The sequence below is a fragment of the Sander vitreus genome, chromosome 19, assembly GCF_031162955.1.
Source record: "Sander vitreus isolate 19-12246 chromosome 19, sanVit1, whole genome shotgun sequence".
Taxonomy (NCBI): domain Eukaryota; kingdom Metazoa; phylum Chordata; class Actinopteri; order Perciformes; family Percidae; genus Sander; species Sander vitreus.
The window spans coordinates 3,509,715-3,537,530 of record NC_135873.1 but is presented as its reverse complement, the minus strand read 5'-3'; the positions used below and the strand labels follow the sequence as shown (position 1 = coordinate 3,537,530).

At 34.3% G+C, this 27,816-nt stretch overlaps 1 protein-coding gene across 1 annotated transcript; it reads left to right on the top strand.

The window, feature by feature from the left end:
* Positions 1 to 911: 911 nt before the first annotated feature.
* LOC144534268 (cysteine and histidine-rich domain-containing protein 1) lies at positions 912 to 11,315 on the top strand. Its single transcript, XM_078276102.1, has 11 exons — positions 912 to 975; positions 1,803 to 1,852; positions 1,952 to 2,008; positions 3,658 to 3,812; positions 4,103 to 4,206; positions 5,085 to 5,137; positions 8,225 to 8,295; positions 8,645 to 8,747; positions 9,986 to 10,105; positions 10,372 to 10,434; positions 10,648 to 11,315. The coding sequence occupies exons 1-11, from the start codon at positions 912 to 914 to the stop codon at positions 11,083 to 11,085; spliced, it is 1,278 nt and encodes a 425-aa protein (XP_078132228.1). The 3' UTR covers positions 11,086 to 11,315.
* Positions 11,316 to 27,816: the final 16,501 nt, after the last annotated feature.

Here is a 27,816-nt window from a genome sequence, read left to right as displayed (position 1 = left end):
CGTCGCTGCGTCCAGAGCTTCGTGCCGCTGAGACAATTGTAGTTGGTTTAAAGAAATGCAACAAAACCCAGACCGTTTTTCCTCCTATACCAGAATGTATTTGTGGAGTAGCCAGACCTTACTCCACAGCGCTGTCTGGCAATGCAAGACTAACCTGACCTTGACCCCAACCTACACCTTAATGGGATGTACTGGACCACAGACTGTGAGTCGAATGGAAGCAAATCCCTGCTGCCAGGTTTCTAAATCTTCTGAGATTTTGGAAGCCTTCTAAGAGGAGTGGATGCTGTTATAGCAGCATATTAATGCCCATGGTTTTAGGATTATATGTTTAACAATCACATATTGGTGTAATATCTCTATGTATCTATTTGTTGCAACATATTTTAGCTCTCTTTATTTGGCCATAATCAGGCTCAGTACGTTTTGGCACTGCAAATGCTGGAATTAAAATGTTTAATGTATGTAATAATAACACAAGCTGCTTCTCCTAAAAATATAGGCCTGTGAATTGTCCTGACTGCAATGCATCCAGTAAGAGAAAGTGACAGCAATCCAGAAGTTGTCAGGCCTATTGTGGCAGCTACCGGGCCACAGCTTGTGACAGGCGACGCTCACCACGAGGAATGTCAACCCCCACCTTCAGATACGTTTTGACAGCTGTAAATTGAGAGAAGGAAGATAGGAGGGGGGCTGCTATTTTTATCTTTCATTCAGCCAGGCAGAGAGAGAGAGACCCTCCTCTTTCTTTCTGCTCTTTCAAGAAGAGACCCTTCTGGATCTCTCCTTTCTGCCTAGCCGGAGAAACTTCTGGAGGTCCAACCACAGCAATAACACCAGCAGAGACCACCAGGTTGGAGGACGATATCTGAACAGAGACAGGCTGTGAAGAAGAAATCCCACAAGCCAACATGGCTCTGCTGTGCTACAACAAAGGCTGTGGACTGAAGTTTGACGCTGAAAAGAACAAGGACGGTAAGATCCTGTCTATTGCTGCATCTTTTAATCTAAATACTAAGTCCAGTCTGGGTTTGTTGGTTGGTTTAATATTTTGGTCTTGATGACATGAAGCCTCAGTGGACGTCAGTCTGAGTAAAGTTAAACAAAAGCTTGAAATTAAGCATGTAAAGCTTGGTCTTACAGAGTAAGTATGTGCGGGTGGTGTACAGATTTGCTTTGATTTTCTTAGATGAGGTTCACTTTACTAATTTTTGTAACTTCTGAGCTAAAATAGCACATTTGAACCCTGTAACTGTTCAGAAATACATCAACACAAACAGGCAATTATTTTCCAAACCACCACTAACAAAATGTTAGTCTGATATTGGGTTTATGTCTGCTTTTAGTTTGAAAGAATGCTCTTGTCACCAGATTTATTGGTCTGAATAAAAAATAATTGGGTTCAAATTTGACAAATTCATTTCAAAAATACAATACAGTGCAGGGATCAATTTGAGTGTTTAAACATACTTTTACTGAACACAACAGGAGTGGACAAGAAACCAGATTTATGGTCTGGATTTACTAGCAAAAGCCGGATAAAACAAAGCATTGATTTGTGTGACGTCAGAAAAAGTTGTGTCCTTATTGTCTCATATACTGTGTGAGTCTGAGAGACAGTTGGAGCCTAGCGTGTACAGTATGATAGGCCACGTGTCTCTGGGAGCATGAGACAGCTATCTTTCTAGCATCCAACTTCCTTTTATGGGACGCTCCCTCTCAACTCTAGTGACCCCTGTGAACAGCTGGTACACCCTGCAGACTGTGTGTGTGTCTGTCTAAATACAGAATGACTCAAAAAGATTCCTGCCTCTTCCATCCAGGTGTCCCTATCTTCCACGATGCCCTGAAGGTAAAACTAATACAAAATTAAACAAATCAACAATAATACTTTTATTTAGCTGGATAAAAATAACATTTATGCATATGTTGTATGTGTATCCTTCTCCAGGGTTGGTCCTGCTGTAGGAAAAGAACAACAGACTTCTCAGAGTTTCTCTCCATTAAGGTAAAAACAGCTCAGGGTCAAACACTCTACCAAATTTAAGATTCTGTAAATATTTGTGGTTGGTTGGAACAGAAAGTAAGGTTGGTGAAATAAAAAATAGAGGTGAAAATATTCAGAATCAAGTGGAAGTAAAACTTGGTGCTGTGAAAGAACCGAAGCATTGAGAACTTTGTAAGTGTACAGACAGTTTATTAAAAATATAGTTTATAAAGACTGTACGGTTCACGTATACAGGCGGGCGCCATCTTGGGAAAACAGTCACGATCAGTCGAACGACGAACGACGTGCAACCAGTAACCAGTAACATAGCTCAAGCACGGCATATCAGACATAGCGTTTCCTTCTTGGAGAAGGCAGTTTACATTAGCGTGCTTTTTGCTCCGCCAGGTGATATTATTAATCCAGACATGACGCTGTTTCATTTCCCGATCTGTGACTTCCACACCAGGTCCTAAGCAACAATAGGGGTTATTTTGGCCTCATGATGACGGAAAGAAACATTGTTTGTGCCTACAGCTCTACACTGGCAAGTACGCAAGTCCAAATATGATCCAACACTGCATCCAAAATCGAATCAAATATTGGTTGCCATGGTGAACTCCTCATTCGGTGGGAACTACAATGTAACTTTTAAGTTTAATTTTGATTTTAATTTTGATTTTAGACTTTACACCCAAACATATGAACACACAAAGCTGACCTCGAGATTTTGACAGTAGCAGGGGCACAAAGGCCATGGTGGCCGTAGGGTGTACAATTATTTTTGGCCAGAACGAGGGGTGGCCGTCGTTGCCGTTGTGAAATTCCTATCTTGGTAGTTACCCTTTAAGTAGCAAGCATTTGTTGTGTGTACAACTGACTGTGGAATGTAACTAAGTACATCTACTCAAGTACAGTACCTCTGAACTGTACTTGAGTATTTCCATTATCTGCTACTTTATACCTCTACTCCACTACATCTCAAATATTGTAAATTTTTTTACTTCACATTTGTTTAATTGCATTGTTTTGGTGCACTGACGATGACTGAATGAAATTGTTATGTAATTGTAATGCATATAAGTTGGCTACCTTTTGTTTCTAAAGCTTGGAAAAAACGTCAGAACGGTTTATTTGTTTAGTATTATTTGTGATGTATGCTGCTACTCTGGTTTCTGGTCTCTTTATCTAAATAATAGGGTCTTGAAATCGTGTTTGGGCTTTGCATATTTTTTATTCATGGCACAATAATAAAAAAAAAAATCAATTATAAATGCATTAATGCTTTTGTGCAAAAATATATTCCAATGTTTGTCTAAAATTAAAACGAAGACTGTGGATGTAGTCCCCAATTACCTACATTGAAGGTGCATTAGGAAGGGATGGCCAGTATGAACAGGATGAATAACTGCAAAAAAGCAAAAACCGTTTCAATGTTCATACAAGCACCTGACTATTGTGTTAAGACCGACATGTTAGGTTTCACCCTTAGGTGCAGATACATAGTAGGGTACCATATGGTGCAGTAAGCAGTTGCTACAGTCATTTTCCTCTGTGAAGGATTATATAGGACACAGTTATTAAAATTAAGTTCCAATGAGGAGACAGATCCTGTGCAGATTTTCCTCTTTGAACCAGACTGAGGTGGCCACTCTGTTTTTTAAATGCAGGGCTGCACCCGTGGGAGCCACAGCAACGTGAAGCCCGAGGAGCCTCTGCGGCCGGAGGTGTCATCAGATAAGGGCGACATTAAACAAACCAACGGCAACGAGATAATCTACCAGGGACCCAAATCTGCTGAGAAACTGCAGAAAGAGAGACCCAGGTGTGTGTGTTTGTAACTGCAATATTCCACTATTTCTACTTTGCATAAAATAACTGGAATGTGTGTTTTTGCATACACCTCCCTGTTACTCCCATACATGCAGCTGCCTCTGTATTCATTCACAGAGGTGAGGATGAGGTTACCTGCAACATTCCTGGAATAAATAATTTAGTGTATGACGCCATGCATCAGTCCCACAGGCCTGTGTTGATGTCTCTGTGTGTCTAAGTTTGTGTATTCATTTCCCAATATCCATTTTTGTGTTAACATGAAAGTGTGTTTATGTGCAGTTCAGAAGAGCCCAAGACAAAGCTGCCCCACAAAGTGTCTGCATCGCTGGCTCAGGCGCTGGAGAAATTGGACATCAGCACAAAAGCTGAGAAAGAGAGGAAAGGTGTGTGTGTGTGTGTGTGTGTGTGTGTGTGTGTGTGTGTGTGTGTGTGTGTGTGTTTTTTATTTTTCCCCTATTTCTGCTGGTCCTGAACACATCTCTGACTTGTACACCCCAAACAAATGTATCTTATGAAGTTTTTGCTGACTATAACGGGGTCCTAGAACAATACTATCCAAAAAATTTAAAAAATCAATAAACTACAGCATGAATATTTCAATTATTTTATTATACAATTTGTGTGGAGGAATTTCTACAAGTTGTGAGAACAAGAAAAAATAACACTACAAAAATAACACTATTTCAGAAAATAGTTGATTTGTGTTAAACAGGTTAAAATATTTATACTGTACTGTCAGATTATTGGACTTTTTACAAGAAAATTAGACTTAAAGACAGTAACAGTCAAGCATATGCACATGTTTAGGACTAAATGTGTTTGGGTAAGTTTGATGCATAATTCAACAACATCTCATCAAGACATTTCGTTGTAAAATTGGGTCCATATAGATATTCTTCTAAGTGAAAACATTCCACCAGCGCACTAAGAATACTTCAACCTGTTTCCAGTAGAAATCAAAGAAATTGATTTCAGAAAGTACTTAAACCAAACTGATTTGCACTGGACAATTCAGTTCAATTCAATTTTTTATTTACAGTATCAAATCATAACAAGAGTTATCTCAAGACACTTTACAGATAGAGTAGGTCTAGACCACACTCTATAATATAAAAGGACCCAACAATTCTAGTAATCCCCCAAGAGCAAGCATTTAGTGCGACAGTGGCGAGGAAAACACATTGAGATATTCTTCACTTGTTTTTATGAAGATATTTTTGCATCTCACCTCTCTCTTCTTCTTGTCTTTCTCTTTCGACAGAGAGTGAGGCGGTCATGCCTGGGACCCGATGCAAGAACCCAGGATGCAAAACAGTGAGTGTCTCGTTCTTATTTGTTTATTTGAGTGTGTGTTTGTGTTTGTGTTTGTAGGCAACTTCTGTGGCCCAAAATAGTCAACTATCTGACATCAGAAAAAGCCGACAAATTCATCTTGCACACACACACACACACACAGAAGCACAAGCTGCTCAGTAGCATTTCTGTGCTTCAGTTTGAGTTCAGTTCATCGTCATTCATTCCTGTACTTCAGTGTTGTAAAGCTCACTAACAGCTCCATCTAGTGGACAAGGCACATAACAACACATATGACCCGTTGCTATATTTGTCACATTTATAATCCGTTAAGGCAGAGTACATTTACTCAAGTACTGCACTTAAATGCAATTTTTAAATACTTGTACTTTACTTTTCCACTTCTTTTTCACTTCTACTCCACTACTTTTCCCCCCCGCGCGCGCACACGACAGCCCGCCGCCAATGTACGCTCCACCGTTGCCCACCCACTAGTGAGAAACCTATGAGATACCTAACACCATAATACATAATAGACACATGGTGTCTGCAATCTGAAAATGTAGGTGGAGAGAGGGTAGATTATGATAGGCTACTATGAGTAGGTCATATTCCTGCATATTGTTACAAATATTATGAATTACGTTACAGACACACACACACACACACACACACACACACACACACACACACACACACACACACACACTTCAACGGAAAACTAGATATATGTAATCTATATTTTTTGGGCTCATCACTACCTTCTAGATTACAATAAGTCATTATTACTGTGTAGAAGAATGGAGTGGATAAATGGCTGTAGGTGTACTGAAACTACACAAATGTTTTCTTATATCCTGTTAGTCTAGCCAATAGGAGGCAGAGAGAGCTAATAAATAGGCCTAAGTACTTCTGTGTTAAAGATGAGAGTAAGACCAGGTTAACACATAGCCTTCTACTGAAGTAGTCTAAGTAATGATTTACTCATAAAGCAACTTTAAATAGGCCTAAAGCAACTACTAAAAAAACACAAGATTGAAGCCTGGCAGAGACACGATTATAGGCTAATAAATAACATGGGTCAGATATTTTCAGATAGGCTTTTCAAAGGTTGACATGGGTGACATTGCATTATGTCAGTTGCCATCACATTGGCCTAGCAAATTGCCCTACTGTATGCTATGCATCATTAACAGCTGGACTCCCAGTTATGATGCCAAGGTCATTATTTATGTTCATAAATTCAATTAGGCTAAAAAATATCCTAACTGTTACCTTTATCTTACGTTAATCAGCACCTGGCCCGTCTAAAACCTTCTAGTTTTCTAGCCATTCCACCACTTTTCTAACTATCCCCAACTAATGGGAAGGATGGCGGGTGTGACAGGCTAGCCTATTGACACTATGAACATGTTTTTCTTATCATCCTTTTATTTTTCTTATCATTATGTTTTGGGGGGTATTTGCAGGAGTGTATGGCTGCAGCCTGGAGATCTCCTGTCTCATGCTCCTCCCGTCTCATGACTGGGCATGTCAAACGCTAAACTCAGATGTTCAGAATATGACGGTAAATTCAGAAGTTCAGAATAGCCTACGAAATCGTGAATTATTTTCTAAATGAAGTCACGGTTAAGTTAGCGGGCATGGGAGGCATGAGACGGGAGGTCTCCAGGCTGCAGCCATACCCGATTCAGTATTTGCGTGTGGGACTCTGTTCGTTACCTGTTGTCCCTTCGTGACTGATGTCTGTCTTGCACACGGTGCAGAACGCGTGATGAGGTAGCCTGGACATGTGGATTCAAGGCCATCTCTCCCGATAGCTGTCAAGAAATCGCTGTGGTTTCCGAACCTTTTTTTGAGGCGGTTCAGCCATGGCATACAAGCCTACAGTTATCCGGCCAGCCTAGCTTGCTTGAGGCACTGAATTGAATTAAACGTGCGAAGCATTTGGCTAGGAAGGGCAGGTAGGCGGAGGGTTAAAATGCAGCGCTCTGATTGGCCGAAAGCTTTTCACTCCACTTACACGCTGTGGCTCAGCAGCAGAATCAACGTCATATAGATTACATAGAAACTGAAACCGGCGAAATGAAAGATGCAACAAAATACGTTCCTAGAGAGCAGCGAATCGTACAAGCGTACTTAAGGGTCAAAATGCGTGCCGAGTACGAAAAATGCGTACATGTTGGCAGGTCTGTGTTATATTTTCTCCAATAAATTCTATTGATAGCTATTGTTATTAGTTACTTTGCAGATTAGAAAGTCTACATTATTTTATAAACATGAGGCATTATCAGTACATGAAGTTGTTGAAATGAGCTCCACCTCGTCCAGCTGCAACATTAGAATGTTCCTTACTTCTTAATACATTAGCAATTATATACGATAATGTAACACTAAAAGGGATATTTTTTCCGCCTAATGTTTGCTTTTACTTGCAAGTATTTAGTAAAATATTAGAGACTTTTACTTGTAAGTGTTTTTACATTGTAGTATTCTTTTTTTTAAAGATCTGAATACTGCATGACCTCAGTGATTAGTGCACTAAACTTGAGTATAACATACTAAAAAGTCAAAAGTAAAAGATCTTGAAAACAGTATTAAAAAATACTGTTTTCAAGACTGTAGAGGAAGGTCCAAATTGAAAAGATTGTTTAAATGTGTTGTTTTCAAATTAAAACATATTCAAACTTTGTTACAGAGTATTTCTATATAACAGTCAATATCCAGGTTAAAATAAGCAACAATCAAGGTTTAAGATTGGGGGAAAAAATGTGATTAGGTATATTTACCAACTGTCTAAAACTCAAAAACTCACTATTATAGGTTAATCTTTAAAGTGAAATAATTCAAACAGTTCCGTCCTACACAGATATGTTATAGCCGATTGAGAAACCATCTTTTGTGACCCTGTCTGCAAAACAAATGACCCTACTCGGGCTTCCGACCCCAAGATTGAGAAGCACTGCATTCAAACAAACAACACACTTGACTGGTAACCTTATCATGTGACTGATGACCAGAGGCGTGAGGAGAAACTGTGTTTGCTTACACATTGTTGACCATCCGATCTTCACACTGTGATCATTAGCATTGTGTTTGTGTGTTCAGGTCTATCGAGGCCCCGAGACGGACACGGAGGTCTGCACCCACCACCCCGGAGCCCCCGTCTTCCACGAGGGGTAAGACACAAAGACACACTGCTGCATGTTTCCACTTCTTTACTCTGGATATTACAAAAAGGCATTATGCACAACTCCATTATATCAAAATCATAAATACAATCTTCATTTGCATAAGGTTCTTTTCAAACCATAATTAGAACACAAAATAAATCTGAAGGACGTGTAAGCAAAGCAAAGAACATAAAAGCTAACGATAAGTCATTAAAAACAAATCTGCAACATTAAAAACAGACTTCAGGAGTAAATTAAACTGCAACTGCATTAAATATGTAAGGATCTCTCATATTTCAAATTTCTCAGCTAAAACTGCTGCTTGTTGAATTTGTGACAATTTGTTTTTGTTTAGGTACAAGTACTGGAATTGCTGCTGCATAAGAACAATCGATTTCAATGCGTTCCTCGACCAGAAGGGCTGCAGCACAGGGAAACACCGCTGGGTCCCAAAGCAGGTACACACACCACCTGGTGGGGAATACTACATCAGTGACAGGTAGAACAAAAGGACATGGTTCAAAGTTAGCAGGAAATTTAGCTGGAATAACACTGATGCTAACTGATGCCAACAAAACCAACTTCAACAAATTACCCTTTTTTTGTATAAAGATTGGTGTGCACAGCTTGCTTGTTCTTTTTTAATGATTTTAGATCAGAAAAAAGGCAAAAAGACACACAATATGAAACAGGAGAACAAGTATGTGATTGTTCTTCATACTTAGGTACATCAAGCTAAAACTAATTCAGGTTAATGCAACAGCATCCTCGCTTTATGAAGGTTATAATGTTCAGTTTTATGTTTAAACTGTTTCAGAGACGTGTTAATTCAATTTGATGGTAATTTTGTTTTTAGTGCTGATCAATTTAATTTATTTATTTAGGATCCCCATTAGTTGTTACCGTAGTAATTCTTTCTTCCTGGGGTCCACACAAAAGATAAAACAAGACAATCAGCGTTACATTAATACTTCCATATTATCGGGCGCCCAGATAGGTCAGTTGGTAGAGCGGGCGCCCATATGTAGAGTTTCGATTCCGACCTGCGGCCCTTCGCTGCATCATTCCCCCTCTCTCTTCCCTTTCATGTCTTCAGCTGTCCTGTCAAATAAAGGTCTAAAATGCCCAAAAAATAAATGGAATAAAAAAAAAATAATAATAATACTTCCATATTATCAATACAATAAAGAAATGCTATATAATTAAACATCAATAAAATATATTTCTACTGATACCTTCACATTTCCTTCTCAACAAGTAACCAGTGTACATGCAAACAGAACATTAATCCACATCCCATTACAAATATGCATATGCACATTAAGATGATTTCCTTTTGACTAATTGCTAATTTTACTCCCTTTTTTCAGTGGTAATCTGTGTTAACTGCAGTAGTAATATGTTTAAATTGACGTATTGTGTAACTGTAAGGTGTTTCTAATTTGTCCACCCCCAATTTGAGAGGTGACTTAAAGGCTTAAATATTGTACAGTAAATTATACAAAACTGTTGGATCAGAATCATTAAAAAGGAAGTCGGTCTCATATTGGTTCTTAAGTAGGTAAATTGTCACTCCAGGGGTCCATTTCAGAAAGCAGATTTAGTGGAAACTCAGAAAGGGAGGTGTGAGATGAACATGATCGTCATCTAATCTAATCTATTTCTTTGTGACTGATCTTTGTGTGTGTGTTAACAGGACAAAAAGAAGGTAGCGTGTCGGCACGACTGGCACCAGACAGGAAATAACGTTGTCGTCACGATTTACGCCAAGAACGCAAACCCCGAATCTTCCAGCATAGAAGCCAACCGGACAGTGGTAAGTGTTTCACTCAAGTACTGTACCTCAGTTTTAAGTATTTTTGTACATCACTTGAGCATTTCCACTTTCTACTTCACTACATTTCAGAGGGAAATATTGTACTTTTTACTCCACTGATGCATATATACATAGTTGGTTTGACTTAAAATACAACTAGCATAACATTAACAATATATACCATACAGTCTGCTTTAAAAGGTCAAGAATGCACACATTTAAAATAATCTTGTTTTTCTCGCTTATTCTCTATGTTTCTCCTTTAGCTCTCATGCCAAATTCAGTTTGAGAACAATAAGTTTTTCAAGAGAGACTTCCACTTGTGGGGCGTGAGTACCTGCTAAATACATCTAAATCCATCTGCCAGTGGGGTGAGATTAGCTCACCTGTTGCTAATGCAATTATAAGTTTTTAAAGATACTGGTGCTCATTTTTCTCAACATGTGAGCAGTTATCTGATCCCACTGGCAGACATTGTGAAGGTCGAATATAAAGCAAAATGTCATCTATCTTCTATATAAAAGATTTGCTTTTACCTTCAGGTGGCCAATGTCAAGCAGAGCTCAGTCAACATGGTCCCATCCAAAGTGGAGATCACCCTCCGTAAGGCCGACCAGGTGGCCTGGGGCAAACTAGAGGACCCCAACTACAAACCTGAGCCTGAGCCCGTAGAGGAATCCTTCAACGAACCCACCGAGTTTTACCACCCTGACCACGACATCGACGACGACGACATCAGCGACTCAGACGAGGAGTGGGCCTATGACACAGCACAGAATAAAAAACCAGAGGAACAGGACAGGGACGAGCAGAAGAACAAAGAAGAAGAACTTCAAAACTTAAAGAGGAAGGAAGTGGAGGAGGAGATGAAGAAGGCATTAGAGGAGAAGAAGCGGGCAGAGGAGGAGAGGAAGAAGCTGGATGAGCAGAGAAGGCAGGAGGATGAGGGAGGATACGAAGACATGCCAGATCTTGAGTAACTCCTCCGGAAAAACGAGGTGAAGATTGGGTCTGATTTGCAATAGTGAGGTAAAATTTCATTGATATTGCTTTGTTATTTATTTATTATTTCTGAAATAATTAGATTCCAACTCCATGTTTTGTAGCTACAACTCCAAATGAAATGTAGTACTTTGCCTCACTGTATTCTTTATATATTTTTTTTAATATAATGCTTGAAATAGTGAATATACTCAACTGGATGCAATAAATAAAGACTTGGCAATAAATAAAGACTTGTCAAATTCTGTCATTATTAAAAGGTGCAATATGTAATATATTTAGTGTATTAAATCCAAAAATTACCACAATATGTCATCAGATATTAAGGTAACATGCTGAGCTGAAATATTGTATTCTGACAACAATGCTAAAGCCAGTATTTTCTTCTTTGAAATGTCCGTTCCGTGACGGAACGTCTGTTTGTGTATTGGCCTGTGTGTTGGTATCAACTGCTCATTCTGACAGCCGGGCCAGGTTGCCAGATGGTTTGTAAAAATGCAAACCCAGCACGCTACAGCTGTAGGACAGCCATGGAGGCAGCAAACAAACAACGGGATCAATGGAGATAGATTCTACCCGACCTAAAAAACTTTGGCATGTCTCTAACAGTTGCATGACCAGAGACGTAACGAACCCAGGGTAAATATTGGAGATGTATTTGAAAGATGGAGACAGCTTAGAGCCCACACGGATGCAATTCAGTGTCAGTTACAGAGCTACGCGTGAGCATAGCATGTCGAAATGAAGGGAAAAGCCCCAAAAGAAAATCATTAAAAAAAAGAAAGTCATAAAAAGTCATAGTATAGTATGTCGAACGAAAGTCATAAAAAGTCATAGTATATAGCATGTCGAAAAAAGTAATGGTATAGTATGTCATAAAAAGTCTTAGTATAGCATGTCGAAAAAAGTGATAGTATAGCATGTCGAAAGAAATCAAAAAAAATCATAGTAAAGCATGTTGAAAAAAGTCATAAGAAGTCATAGTAGTCTGCGAACAGCAGACCTTGAAGACTGCCTGTAGGATCCTTCCTGATGCATCACGTCATGTTTTCGATGTGTCAGTGACTCCCCTCAAGGTGCAGACTCTGCTGTCAAGGCTGTAAGACCCAGAGGAGGAAGGTGACCTTTGTCCTCAGGGCTGTCCAGCTCCTAAACTCCCAGCCCCCCCACCTCCGAAATCTTTGGACTGCACTACAACACTCCATAGTATAGTATGTCGAAAAAAGTCAAAAATAAGTCATAGTATATAGCAGGTCGAAAAAGTCATGGTATAGTATGTCAAAAAAAGTCATAAAAAGTCTTAGTATAGCATGTCGAAAAAAGAAATAGTATAGCATGTCGAAAGAAATCACAAAAAATTCATAGTATAGCATATCGAAAAAGTCATAGTATGTCGATAAAGAGTCATGAAAAGTCATAGTATAGCATGTCGAAAAAAGTCATAGTATAGCATGTCGAAAAGAAGTCACAAAAAGTCATAGTATAGTATGTCGAAAAAAAAGTCATAAAAAGTCATAGTATAGTATGTCGAAAAAAAAGTCATAAAAAGTCATAGTATAGCAAGTCGAAAAAAGTCATAAATAAGTCATAGTATAGTATGTCGAAAAAAAAGTCATAAAAAGTCATAGTATAGCAAGTCGAAAAAAGTCATAAAAAGTCATAGTATATAGCGGGTCGAAAAAGTAATGGTATAGTATGTCATAAAAAGTCTTAGTATAGCATGTCGAAAAAAGTCATAGTATAGCATGAAAGAAATCAAAAAAAGTCATAGTATTGTATGTCGGAAAAAGTCATAAAAAAGTCAAAGTATAGCATGTTGAATAGTCATAAAAAGTCATAGTATTGTATGTCGGAAAAAGTCATAAAAAAGTCAAAGTATAGCATGTTGAATAGTCATGAAATGCTCCAAAACTCCCAGCCCCCCCACCTCCGAAATCTTTGGACTGCACTACAACACTCCATAGACTGATGACTGATGCACTCATCCCATCCCCTTTCCCCCTTTTTTTCTTTTATATATTAATGTTTATTTATTAATTTATTTATTTTATTGATGATGTACTGTATGTGGTGGAATATGTTGCTCTTTGTGTCATTTAATTGCATCTTGGGATGAATAAAGTGAACTGAATTGAATTGATAGCATGTCGAAAAAAGACATAGTATAGTATGTCGAAAAAAAAGTCATAAAAAGTCATAGTATAGTATGTCGAAAAAAAAGTCATAAAAAGTCATAGTATAGCAAGTCGAAAAAATAAAAAAAAGTCATAGTATAGTATGTCGAAAAAAGTCATAGTATAGTATGTCGAAAAAAAGTCATAAAAAAGTCATAGTATAGTATGTTGAAATAAAAGTCATAAAAAGTCATAGTATAGTATGTTGAAAAAAGTCATAAAAAGTCATAGGTATAGCATGTTGAATAGTCATAAAATGCTCCAAAACTCCCAGCTCCCCCACCTCCGAAATCTTTGGACTGCACTACAACACTCCATAGACTGATGACTGATGCACTCATCCCATCCCCTTTCCCCCTTTTTATTCTTTTATATATTAATGTTTATTTATTAATTTATTTATTTTATTGATGATGTACTGTATGTGGTGGAATATGTTGCTCTTTGTGTCATTTAATTGCATCTTGGGATGAATAAAGTGAACTGAATTGAATTGAATTGAACTGAATTAAATTGAATTGAATTGATAGCATGTCGAAAAAAAGTCATAGTATAGTATGTCGAAAAAAAAAGTCATAAAAAAGTCATAGTATAGTATGTCGAAAAAAAATGTCATAAAAAAGTCATAGTATAGTATGTCGAAAAAAATCACAAAAAGTCATAGTATAGCATGTCGAAAGAAAAGTCATAGTATAGTATGTCGAAAAAAAGTCATAGTATAGTATGTCGAAAAAAAGTCATAAAGTTATAGTATAGTATGTTGGAAAAAGTCATAGTATAGATATAAAAAAAAGTCATAAAAAAGTCATAGTATAGCTTGTCAAAAAAGTCATAGTATAGCATGTCGAAAAAAGTCATAGTATAGTATGTCGGAAAAAAGTCATAAAAAAGTCAAAGTATAGTATGTTGAATAAAGTCATAAAAAGTCATAGTATAGTATGTTGAAAAAAAGTCATAAAAAAGTCAAAGTATAGCATGTTGAATAGTCATGAAATGCTCCAAAACTCCCAGCCCCCCCACCTCCGAAATCTTTGGACTGCACTACAACACTCCATAGACTGATGACTGATGCACTCATCCCATCCCCTTTCCCCCTTTTTTTCTTTTATATATTAATGTTTATTTATTAATTTATTTATTTTATTGATGATGTACTGTATGTGGTGGAATATGTTGCTCTTTGTGTCATTTAATTGCATCTTGGGATGAATAAAGTGAACTGAATTGAATTGATAGCATGTCGAAAAAAGTCATAGTATAGATGTCGAAAGAAATAATAAAAAGTCATAGAATAGTATGTTGAAAAAAGTCATAGAATAGTATGTCGAAAAAAGTCATAGTATAGTATGTCAAAAAAAGTCATAGTATAATATGTTGAAAAAATCACAAAAAGTCATAGTATAGCATGTCGAAGAAAGTCATAGTATAGATGTCGAAAAAAATCAGGAAAAAGTCAGTGTAGTATGTCGAAAAAAATCTGAAAAAAGTCATAGTATAGCATGTCGAAAAAAGTCATAGTATAGTATGTCGAAAAAAAGTCATAGTATAGTATGTCGAAAAAAAGAAATAGTATAGCATGTCGAAAGAAATTAAAAAAAATCATAGTATAGCATATTGAAAAAGTCATAGTATATAGAAAAAAGTCATAGTATAGTATGTCGAAAAAAAGTCATAAAAAGTCATAGGTATAGCATGTTGAATAGTCATAAAAAGTCATAGTATAGCATGTCAAAAAAGCAATAGTATAGCATGTCGAAAGAAATTTAAAAAAATCATAGTATAGCATATTGAAAAAGTCATAGTATGTAGAAAAAAGTCATAGTATAGTATGTCGAAAAAAATTCATAAAAAGTCATAGGTATAGCATGTTGAATAGTCATAAAAAGTCATAGGTATAGCATGTCATAAAAGGTCATAGTATAGTATTTCGAATAAAGCCAGGACATAGTATGTCGAAAGAAAGTCATAAAAAATCATAGTATAGTATGTCGAAAAAAAGTTAAAAAAAAGTCATATTATAGCATGTCAATAGTCATAGTATAGTATGTCTAAAATGCTCCAAAACTCCCAGCCCCCCCACCTCCGAAATCTTTGGACTGCACTACAACACTCCATAGACTGATAACTGATGCACTCATCCCATCCCCTTTCCCCCTTTTTTTCTTTTATATATTAATGTTTATTTATTAATTTATTTATTTTATTGATGATGTACTGTATGTGGTGGAATATGCTGCTCTTTGTGTCATTTAATTGCATCTTGGGATGAATAAAGTGAACTGAATTGAATTGAATTGAACTGAATTGAATTGAATTGATAGCATGTCGAAAAAAGTCATAGTATAGTATGTCGAAAAAAAGTCATAGTATATTATGTCGAAAAAAAAAGTCATAAAAAGTCATAGTATAGCAAGTCGAAAAAAGTCATAGTATTGTATGTCGGAAAAAGTCATAAATAAGTCATAGTATAGTATGTCGAAAAAAAGTCATAGTATAGTATGTCGAAAAAAAAGTCATAAAAAAGTCATAGTATAGTATGTCGAAAGAAATTACAAAAAAAGTCATAGTATAGTATGTCGAAAAAAAGTCATAGTATAGTATGTCGAAAAAAAAGTCATAGTATAGTATGTCGAATAAAGCCAGGATATAGTATGTGATAGTATGTCAGAAAAAAGTCATAGTATAGTATGTCGAAAAAAAGTAGCATGTAAAAAAAGTCATAGTATAGTATGTCGAAAAAAAGTCATAGTATAGTATGTCGAAAAAAAATCAAAAAAAGTCATAGTATAGTATGTCGAAGAAAAGTCATAGTATAGTATGTCGAAAAAAAGTCAGAAAAAAGTCATAGTATAGTATGTCGAAAAAAAGTCATAAAAAGTCATAGTATAGTATGTCGAAAAAAAAGTCATAGTATAGTATGTCGAAAAAAAGTCATAGTATAGTATGTCGAAAAAAGAAAAAAAAAGTCATAGTATAGTATGTCGAAAAAAAAGTCATAGTATAGTATGTCGAAAATAGTCATAGTATAGTATGTCGAAAAAAAGTCATAGTATAGTATGTCGAAAAAAAAGTCATAAAAAAGTCATAGTATAGTATGTCGAAAAAAAGTCATAGTATAGTATGTCGAAAAAAGTCATAGTATAGTATGTCGAAAAAAAAGTCATAAAAAAAGTCATAGTATAGTATGTCGAAAAAAAGTCATAGTCATAGTATAGTATGTCGAAAAAAAGTCATAAAAAGTCATAGTATAGTATGTCGAAAAAAGTCAAAAAAAGTCATAGTATAGTATGTCGAAAAAAAGTCATAGTATAGTATGTCGAAAAAAAGTCATAGTATAGTATGTCGAAAAAAAGTCATAAAAAGTCATAGTATAGTTTGTCGAAAAAGTCATAAAAAAGTCATAGTATAGAATGTCGAAAGAAAGTCATAGTATGTCGAAAAAAAGTAAAAAAAAGTCATATTATAGTATATCGAAAAAAAAGTCATAGTATCGTATGTCGAAAAAAGTCATAGTATAGTATGTCGAAAAAAAGTCATAGTATAGTATGTTGAAAAAAGTCATAAAAAAGTCATAGTATAGTATGTCGATAAAAAGTCATAGTATAGAATGTCGAAAAAAGTCATAGTCATATGTAGTATGTCGAAAAAAAGTCATAGTATAGAATGTCGAAAAAAGTCATAGTATAGAATGTCGAAAAAAAGTCATAAAAAAGTCATAGTATAGTAAGTCATAAAAAGTCATAAAAAAGTCATTGTATAGTATGTCGAAAAAAGTCATAGTATAGTATATCGAAAAAAAAGTCATTGTATAGTACATCGAAAAAAAAGTCATAGTATAGTATTTCGAATAAAAGTCATGAAAAAAGTCATAGTATAGTATGTCGACAAAAAGTCATAGCATAGTATGTCGAAAAAAGTCATTGTATAGTATGTCGAAAAAAAGTCATAAAAAAGTCATAGTATATTATGTCGAAAATAAGTCATAGTATGGTATGTCGAAAAAAGTCATAAAGTATTTCGAAAAAAGTCATAGTATAGTATGTCGAAAAAAAGTCATAGTATAGTATGTCGAAAAAAGTCATAGTATAGTATGTCGAAAAAAAGTCATCATAGTATAGTATGTCGAAAAAAAAGTCACAAAAAAAGTCATAGTATAGTATGTCGAAAAAAGTCATAGTATAGTATGTCGAAAAAAGTCATAGTATAGTATGTCGAAAAAAAGTCACAAAAAAGTCATAGTATAGTATGTCGAAAAAAGTCATTGTATAGTATGTCGAAAAAAAGTCATAAAAAAGTCATAGTATATTATGTCGAAAATAAGTCATAGTATGGTATGTCGAAAAAAAGTCAAAAAAAAGTCATAGTATAGTATGTCGAAAAAGGTCATAAAAAAGTCATAGTATAGTATGTCGAAAAAAAGTCATAAAAAAAGTCATAGTATAGTATGTCGAAAAAAGTCATAAAAAAGTCATAGTATAGTATGTCGAAAAAAAGTCATAGTATAGTATGTCGAAAAAAAAGTCATAGTATAGTATGTCGAAAAAAAGTCATAAAAAAAGTCATAGTATAGTATGTCGAAAAAAGTCATAGTATAGTATGTCGAAAAAAGTCATAAAAAAGTCATAGTATAGTATGTCGAAAAAAAGTCATAGTATAGTATGTCGAAAAAAAGTCATAGTATAGTATGTCGAAAAAAAAGTCATAGTATAGTATGTCGAAAAAAAAGTCATAGTATAGTATGTCGAAAAAAAAGTCATAAAAAAGTCATAGTATAGTATGTCGAAAAAAAGTCATGAGTATAGTATGTCGAAAAAAAGTCATAAAAAAGTCATAGTATAGTATGTCGAAAAAAAAGTCATAGTATAGTATGTCGATAAAATGTCGAAAAAAAAGTCATAGTATAGTATGTCGAAAAAAAGTCATAGTATAGTATGTCGAAAAAAAAGTCATAGTATAGCATGTCGAAAAAAAAGTCATAGTATAGTATGTCGAAAAAAAGTCATAGTATAGTATGTCGAAAAAAAGTCATAGTATAGTATGTCGAAAAAAAAGTCATAAAAAAAGTCATAGTATAGTATGTCGAAAAAAGTCATAGTATAGTATGTCGAAAAAAAGTCATAAAAAAAGTCATAGTATAGTATGTCTGAAAAAAAGTCATAGTCATAGTATAGTCGATAAAAAGTCATAAAAAAAGTCATAGTATAGTATGTCGAAAAAAAGTCATAGTATAGTATGTCGAAAAAAAAGTCATAGTATAGTATGTCGAAAAAAAAGTCATAGTATAGTATGTCGAAAAAAAAGTCATAAAAAAGTCATAGTATAGTATGTCGAAAAAAAGTCATAGTATAGTATGTCGAAAAAAGTCATAAAAAAGTCATAGTATAGTATGTCGAAAAAAAGTCATAAAAAAGTCATAGTATAGCATGTCAAAGAAAAGTCATAGATATAGTATGTCGAAAATAGTCATAGCACGTCGAAAAGTCATTTGGACTGCATAGTCCATAGATGATGACTGATGCATCATCACATATGTCAGCATGTTTTCGATATATTAATGTCTATTTATTAATTTATTTATTTTATTGATGATGTACTGTATGTGGTGGAATATGTTGCTCTTTGTGTCATTTAATTGCATCTTGGGATGAATAAAGTGAACTGAATTGAATTGATAGCATGTCGAAAAAAGTCATAGTATAGTATGTCGAAAAAAAAGTCATAAAAAGTCATAGTATAGTATGTCGAAAAAAAAGTCATAAAAAGTCATAGTATAGCAAGTCGAAAAAAAATCTGAAAAAAAGTCATAGTATAGTATGTCGAAAAAAAGTCATAAATAAGTCATAGTATAGTATGTCGAAAAAAAGTCATAGTATAGTATGTCGAAAAAAAAGTCATAAAAAGTGTAGTATAGTATGTCGAAAGAAATTACAAAAAAAATCATAGTATAGCATATCGAAAAAGTCATAATAGGTAGAAAAAAGTCATAGTATAGTATGTTGAAAAAAAGTCATAAAAAGTCATAGTATAGTATTTCAAATAAAGCCAGGATATAGTATGTCGAAAGAAAGTCATAAAAAATCATAGTATAGTATGTTGAAAAAAGTCATAGAATAGTATGTTAAAAAGTCATAGTATAATATGTTGAAAAAATCACAAAAAGTCATAGTATAGTATGTCGAAAGAAAAGTCATAGTATAGTATGTCGAAAAAAAAGTCATAGTATAGTATGTCGAAAAAAAGTCATAGTATAGTATGTCGAAAAAAAGTCATAGTATAGTATGTCGAAAAAAAGTCATAAAAAGTCATAGTATAGTATGTCGAAAAAAAGTCATAGTATAGTATGTCAAAAAAAGTCATAGTATAGTATGTTGAAAAAAGTCAGAAAAAGTCAGTATAGCATGTCGAAGAAAGTCATAGTATAGATATCGAAAAAAATCAGGAAAAGTCAATGTAGTATGTCGAAAAAAATCTGAAAAAAATCATAGTATAGCAAGTCGAAAAAAGTCATAGTATAGTATGTCGAAAAAGTCATAGTATAGTATGTCGAAAAAAAGTCATAGTATAATATGTCGAAAAAAAGTCATAGTATAGTATGTCGAATAAAAGCCATGATATAGTATGTCGAAAAGAAAGTCATAAAAAAAAGTCATAGTATAGTATGTCGAAAAAAAGTCATAAAAAAGTCATAGTATAGCATGTCGAAAAAAAGTCATAGTATAGTATGTCGAAAAAAGTCATAAAAAAGTCAGTATAATGTCGAGAAAAAGTCATAGTGTACTATGTCGAAAATAAAGTCATAGCATCAGTCGAAAAAGCATAGCATAGCATGTCGAAAAAGTCATAGTATAGTATGTCGAAAAAAGTCATAGTATAGTATGTCGGAAAAGTCATAGTATAGTATGTCGAAAAAAAGTCATAGTATTGTATGTCGGAAAAAGTCATAGTATAGTATGTCGAAAAAAAGTCATAGTATAGTATGTCGAAAAAAGTCATAGCATAGTCTGTCGAAAAAAATCAAAAAAAGTCATAGTATAATATGTCAAAAAAGTCATAGAATAGTATGTCGAAAAAAAAGTCATAGTATAGTATGTCGAAAAAAAAGTCATAAAAAGTCATAGTATAGTATGTCGAAAAAAGTCATAGTATAGTATGTCGTAAAAGAAAAGTCATAAAAAAAGTCATAGTATAGTATGTTGAAAAAAATCACAAAAAAGTCATAGTATAGCATGTCGAAAAAAGTCATAGTATAGTATGTCGAAAAAAAGTCAAAAAAAAGTCATAGTATAGTATGTCGAAAAAAAGTCATAAAAAAAGTCATAGTATAGTATGTCGAAAAAAAGTCATAGTATAGTATGTCGAAAAAAATGAAAAAAAGTCATAGTATAGTATGTCGAAAAAAAAGTCATAAAAAAGTCATAGTATAGTATGTCGAAAAAAAAGTCATAGTATAGTATGTCGAAAAAAAGTCATAAAAAAAGTCATAGTATAGTATGTCGAAAAAAAGTCATAGTATAGTATGTCGAAAAAAAGTCATAAAAAAGTCATAGTATAGTATGTCGAAAAAAAATCAGTCATAGTATAGTATGTCGAAGATAAAAAGTCATAGTATAGTATGTCGAAAAAAAGTCGAAAAAAAAGTCATAGTATAGTATGTCGAAAAAAAGTCATAGTATAGTATGTCGAAAAAAAGTCATAGTATAGTATGTCGAAAAAAGTCATAAAAAGTCATAGTATAGTATGTCGAAAAAAAAGTCAAAAAAAGTCATAGTATAGTATGTCGAAAAAAAAGTCATAGTCATAGTATGTCGAAAAAAAGTCGATAAAAAAGTCATAGTATAGTATGTCGAAAAAAGTCATAAAAAAAGTCATAGTATAGTATGTCGAAAAAAAGTCATAGTATAGTATGTCGAAAAAAAGTCAAAAAAAAGTCATAGTATAGTATGTCGAAAAAAAAGTCATAGTATAGTATGTCGAAAAAAAGTCATAAGTCATAGTATAGTATGTCGAAAAAAAGTCATAGTATAGTATGTCGAAAAAAAGTCATAGTATAGTATGTCGAAAAAAAGTCATAAAAAAGTCATAGTATAGTATGTCGAAAAAAAAGTCATGAAAAAAGTCATAGTATAGTATGTCGAAAAAAACAAAAAAAGTCATAGTATAGTATGTCGAAAAAAAGTCAAAAAAAGTCATAGTATAGTATGTCGAAAAAAAGTCATAGTATAGTATGTCGAAAAAAAGTCATAGTATAGTATGTCGAAAAAAAAGTCATAGTATAGTATGTCGAAAAAAAAGTCATAGTATAGTATGTCGAAAAAAAAGTCATAGTATAGTATGTCGAAAAAAAAGTCATAGTATAGTATGTCGAAAAAAAAGTCATAGTAGTATGTCGAAAAAAAGTCATAGTATAGTATGTCGAAAAAAAAGTCATAGTATAGTATGTCGAAAAAAAAGTCATAGTATAGTATGTCGAAAAAAAAGTCATAGTATAGTATGTCGAAAAAAAGTCATAGTATAGTATGTCAAAAAAAAGTCATAGTATAGTATGTCGAAAAAAAAGTCATAGTATAGTATGTCGAAAAAAAAGTCATAGTATAGTATGTCGAAAAAAAAGTCATTGTATAGTATGTCGAAAAAAATTCATAGTATAGTATTTTTAAAAAAGTCATAGTATAGTATTTCAAAAAAAAAGTCATAGTATAGTATGTCGAAAAAAAGTAAAAAAAAGTCATAGTATAGTATGTCGAAAAAAATATGTTTAAAAAAAAGTCATAGTATAGTATGTCGAAAAAATGTCGAAAAAAAGTCATAGTATAGCATGTCGAAAAAAAAGTCCATCAAAAAGTCATAGTATAGTATGTCAGTCATAGAAATAGTATGTCTGAGGTCAGTCATAGTATAGTGGTCGAAAAAGCATGGTATAGCATGTCGAAAAAAAGTCATAAAAAGTCATAGTATAGTATGTCGAAAAAATCATAAAAAAGTCATAGTATAGTATGTTGAAAAAGTCACAGTATAGTATGTCGAAAAAAAGTCATAGTATAGTATGTCGAAATTTTTTTTATAGTATAGTATGTTGGAAAAAGTCATAGTACAGTATGTCGAAAAAAAGTCAGTATAGTATGTCGAAAAAAGTCCTAAAAAAGTCAGTGTAGTATGTCGAAAAAAGTCATAGTATAGCATGTCAAAAAAAGTCATAGTATAGCAAGTCGAAAGAAAAGTCATAGTATAGTATGTCGAAAAAGTCATAGTATAGTATGTCGAAAAAGTCATAGTATAGTATGTCGAAAAAAAAGTCATAGTATAGTATGTTGGAAAAAGTCATAGTACAGTATGTCGAAAAAAAGTCAGTAAAGTATGTCGGAAAAAGTCATAGTATAGTATGTCGAAAAAAAGTCTTTTTTATAGTATAGTATGTCGGAAAAAAGTCACAAAAAGTCATAGTATAGTATTTCGAAAAAAGCCAGGATATAGTATGTCGAAAGAAAGTCATAAAAAAGTCATAGTATAGCATGTTGAAAAAAGTCATAGTATAGCATGTTGAAAAAAGTCATAGTATAGCATGTCAAAAAATCAAAAAAACTCGCATGTCGAAAGAAAAGTCATAGTATAGTATGTCGAAAAAAGTCATAAAAAAGTCAGTGTAGTATGTCGAAAAAAGTCATAGTATAATATGTTGAAAAAATCACAAAAAGTCATAGTATAGTATGTTGAAAAAAGTCATAGAATAGTATGTTGAAAAAAGTCATAGTATAGTATGTCAAAAAAAGTCATAGTATAATATGTTGAAAAAGTCATAGTATAGTATGTCGAAAAAAAGTCATAGTATAGTATGTCGAAATTTTTTTTATAGTATAGTATGTTGGAAAAAGTCATTGTATAGTATGTCGAAAAAAAAGTCAAGATATAGTATGTCGAGTCAAAAAAAGTCATAGTATAGTATGTCGAAAAAAGTCATAGTATAGTATGTTTAAAAAGAGTCATAAAAGTCATAGTATAGTATGTCGTAAAAAATCACAAAAAGTCATAGTATAGCTGGTTTATCTACAACCACAACCTACACTGTATTAATCACTGAACAGTTTTACTACAGGCAAAGAAAGCAAAGTCATAGCAAAGATACATCATATGTGAACTACTCTGTCACTTTTTTGTGTACAACTGACAAACGGTGGTGGAATGTAACTAAGTACATTAACTCAAGTACTGATACTTAAAGTAAAGTACCTCAAAATGTTACTTGAGTGTATGCATTTTTTGCTACTTTATACTTCACTCCACTACATCTCAGATGTAAATATTACACTTTTTACTCCACTATTTGTCTGACAGCTTTAGTTAATTGTTGATTAACTTTCCAGTCCAGTGAAAAATCATATATCTCCAGATGTGCTGAATTTAATGTGAATTTCTCTAATAAACTGAAGGATGAAGTGTTTGTGTTAGTGAAATTATCCTACTAATAAAGCTAAATACAATATTTAAAGACCATCTTGGATCAGCTGGAACATGCATGGTCACAAAGCTGAAAACAGGGCTGCTTTTTTCTGTCAAAAGAAAAGTTGACTTTTTAGAGATACGTGTTCTACAGGACAACGGCGCTACACATGATGGCCTTATAGAATATGATGCATTGCTGTCGACAAACTAGGGAACACTTCACTGCACTTTTACTTTGGATAATTCTAGGTACATTTTGCTGATAATACTTTACTACGTAAAGTTTGAAACAAGACTTTACTGTAGTGGATTATTTAATCCAGTACAGTGTGGCATTGATATTTTGCTTAGGATGTCAATACTTCCCACCACTGCTGGCAGCGCAGGACAAGGAATGCCTTTGTATGTGGGAGAAGAATTAAGAAGTGATGTGTAGGCCTGTTCTCATTAAAATAGATTAAACACTAGCTTCTTATCAAAGGATCATCAACTTGGCACATATTTAATATTCTGATGTCAGCCTGCAGAATAAATAACAATTTCTAATTTCAGCCTTCTGAATAAATAACAATATTAGAACATGAAGAGACTGCTGGAGAGATGAAAAACACACTAACCTCATAGGTTTCCCATTTCTGGACAGATTTAAGAGCGCCGATCCAGTCCTCCATTTCCTTCCTGCTCTCGGCACATAACATTAGTTTGCGAAATGGCGTGATCAGCTAAGAAAACAAAATGGAAAAGCGCAAGAATGAAAGTCTGAGCTTAGAAGTGAAATATTTTATTTATATATCTCATCTGCAGCCAAATCTATGCACCTAATGTATTCATTTGTCAACATCACATCACATTGTGGGATTCTACAGCCATGCTATAGCAGCTCTGTGAAGCTAAATGATATCGTCAGCATGCTAACATTCTCACAATGACAATGCTAAAATGCTGATGTTGAGCAGGTATGCTAACATTAGATAATTAGCGCTAAACACAAAGTGACAAATTACTCTGGTGCGCAGGCAAAAGTATCTTGTGTAGGTGACCAGATTTCTGAACTAAACCGGGACACTGCGCGTGACCGTGGTGCTCTCGTGCATGCACGCGCATTGAACGTGAACATGTGCCAGCCCAGGTCAGACATAGACACAGACAGATTAGACACAAAGTGCCAACAGCACACATAGGCCTACTGCTCACATACATTTTCTTGGTATGTAGCCTATCTAAGAAATACTATTAAAATACATTGAGTGAGTTTCATGTGGGACTAACTTTATTTTTCAGAATTAAAGCATTCTTTTCGAAAATGAACCCACTGAACTTGTGAAAAACTGTGTGAAAAGGTATTTTTCACTGCATGGCACTTAAATTATTTGGAACTGCTGCCACAGGCTTGAACTAAAGTTACAGCAACACTTTACGGTAAGGGTACATGAATTATGAATTCATGCATGAATTAATTCATGATTTGTGCATACTTTAATCATCAGGAATTAAGTTCATAACCTCTCATTCGTGATCTCATGCATGAACAACACATCAACTAAAAGCATTAGGTAAGGTGGGTACATCGATGCACAAGTTGTGTTCAAATCAGGTGTGCACAGTGATGAACACATTTTTTTGAAAAATAAATGTCATAATTCCTAATGATGTGCCCACGTACCTAATGCTTTAGTTGTGTTGTTCATGTATGAGTATGAAGAGACTATAAACACATCAATTCCTGATGATTCATGGGATATTAAGGAATGCAGTAACACATTAATCATTATTTACATAATGCATAATAATACATAGCCTACATCAATTAATTCATGCATGAGTTCATGATCATTCATGTACCCTTACCGTAAAGTGTTACCAGTGTTATTCTAACCAACAACAACACACACACACACACACACACACACAAATGTAATCTCATTTGATAGAGCAGATAGCTTCCCTATTGGAAACATTAATTCCGTATATTTGTTAGAGTGAATTTGCTCAAGAATCAATGTGTTGGCTGAAAGCCTACTGTGAAATTGCGCACAGGTGTCAGCAAAATTGGCCCATGTGACGAGAAGCCCCTTTAAGGTGGGAATGGTCATGCGGTTCCTCTCGTCAGTCCATGTGTTGTTCATGAGCGAAAAGATCCGCTCAACGGGAGCATTTGTGCCCGGTAGACACATGGCGAACTGACAAAGGAGACCTACATTTTTGAACGGAATCTCCCTGCTTTTGAAATACATTTCCACGGGACATTCCAAAACGCTTAACGTGAAAAAGCTTAATGTGGTTTAATGTACCTAAACAACGATCAGTGATCAGCAAATTTCTCATGGCCATATCGTCTCATGAACACTTGAGCCTGTCAAAAAAACTAAACTGAAAAACGATTATAGAAGTTATCTCACATTAAGGTTTTCTTCTTCATTGCATGGCGCTTATGGCGAGGAAAAAGCTTAACGTGGTTTAATGTACCTAAACAATGATCAATGATTACCAAATTTCTCTCTCATATTGCTCCTCATAACCACTGAAAACTGTCAAAAAAATCGAACCCAAAGTCCAATTATTATGGACTGGTTATCTGGCGATAAGCGCTGCTGGCAACCACATTTTCAGCAGGGCATCCGGGAAACGGCTGTGGGTTTACTTTCCTCCATGGATTCTCATGGGCTTTATAAGCCCTACCATGAAAAAGCCTTAATGTGGTACAATGTGCTCAAACAACGATCAATGGTCGCCATATTTTCCTCTCTCATATTGCTCCTCATAACCACTGAAAACTGTCAAAGAAACCTAACTAAAGTCCAATTATTATGGAGCGTTATCTCGACATTAAGCGTTTCTGCTTCGTTAAGGAAAAGCATAACGTGAGTTTAGCGTGCCTAAGCATACGATCACGATCACCAGGTGTCAAATGAGAGAATTTGCAATCACTGATCGTTTAGGCGCATAAAACCACGTGCTTTACTTCACGCTCTAGAATGTCCCCATTTCCACCCAGCGCCATCCGCTGACTTTCCAGCAGGATCAGGAGTGACTGGCTAAAATGGCTAAGAAAAATAAGAAGAGGCATTGCAACAATAAGCTTACAAATATAGCCTCACATTGTGACCGCTTGGCTGCACAGGTATGTCACACAGCACTGATGACTGACAGCTTAATTAGTCTTTCTACATGGGTTTAGTTAATGATCGCTATAATAAGACCATGTCGGCTATGTAATTCAAAAAAAGTCATAGTATAATATGTTGAAAAAATCACAAAAAGTCATAGTATAGCATGTCAAAAAATCATAGTATAGCAAGTCGAAAAAAGTCATAGTATAGTATGTCGAATAAAGCCAGGATATAGTATATTGAAAGAAAGTCATAAAAAAGTCATAGTATAGTATGTCGAAAAAAAGTCATAGTATTGTATGTCGGAAAAAGTCATAGTATAGTATGTCGTAAAAAATCACAAAAAGTCATAGTATAGCTGGTTTATCTACAACCACAACCTACACTGTATTAATCACTGAACAGTTTTACTACAGGCAAAGAAAGCAAAGTCATAGCAAAGATACATCATACGTAAACTACTCTGTCATTTTTTGTGTACAACTGACAAACAGTGGTGGAATGTAACTTAAGTAAAGTACCTCAAAATGTTACTTGAGTGTATGCATTTTTTGCTACTTTATACTTCTACTCCACTACATCTCAGATGTAAATATTACACTTTTTACTCCACTATATTTGTCTGACAGCTTTAGTTAATTGTTGATTAACTTTCCAGTCCAGTGAAAATCATATATCTCCAGATGTGTTGAATTTTAATGTGAATTTCTCTAATAAACTGAAGGATGAAGTGTTTATTTGTGTTGTGAAATTATCCTACTAATAAAGCTAAATACAATATTTAAAGACCATCTTGGATCAGCTGGAACATGCATGGTCACAAAGCTGAAAACAGGGCTGTTTTTCTGTCAAATAGAAAAGTTGACTTTTTAGAGATACGTGGTTCTTACAGGACAACGGCGCTACACATGATGGCCTTATAGAATATGATGCATTGCTGTCGATTAAATTAGGGAACACTTCACTGCACTTTTACTTTTGATAATTT

Coding starts and splice junctions, on each gene's coding strand:
- LOC144534268 (XM_078276102.1), top strand. CDS start 912: ATGGCTCTGCTGTGCTACAACAAAGGCTGTGGACTGAAGTTTGACGCT. Junction 1,853..1,951: donor TCTTCCACGATGCCCTGAAG/GTAAAACTAATA, acceptor ATCCTTCTCCAG/GGTTGGTCCTGCTGTAGGAA. Junction 10,435..10,647: donor GAGACTTCCACTTGTGGGGC/GTGAGTACCTGC, acceptor TTTTACCTTCAG/GTGGCCAATGTCAAGCAGAG.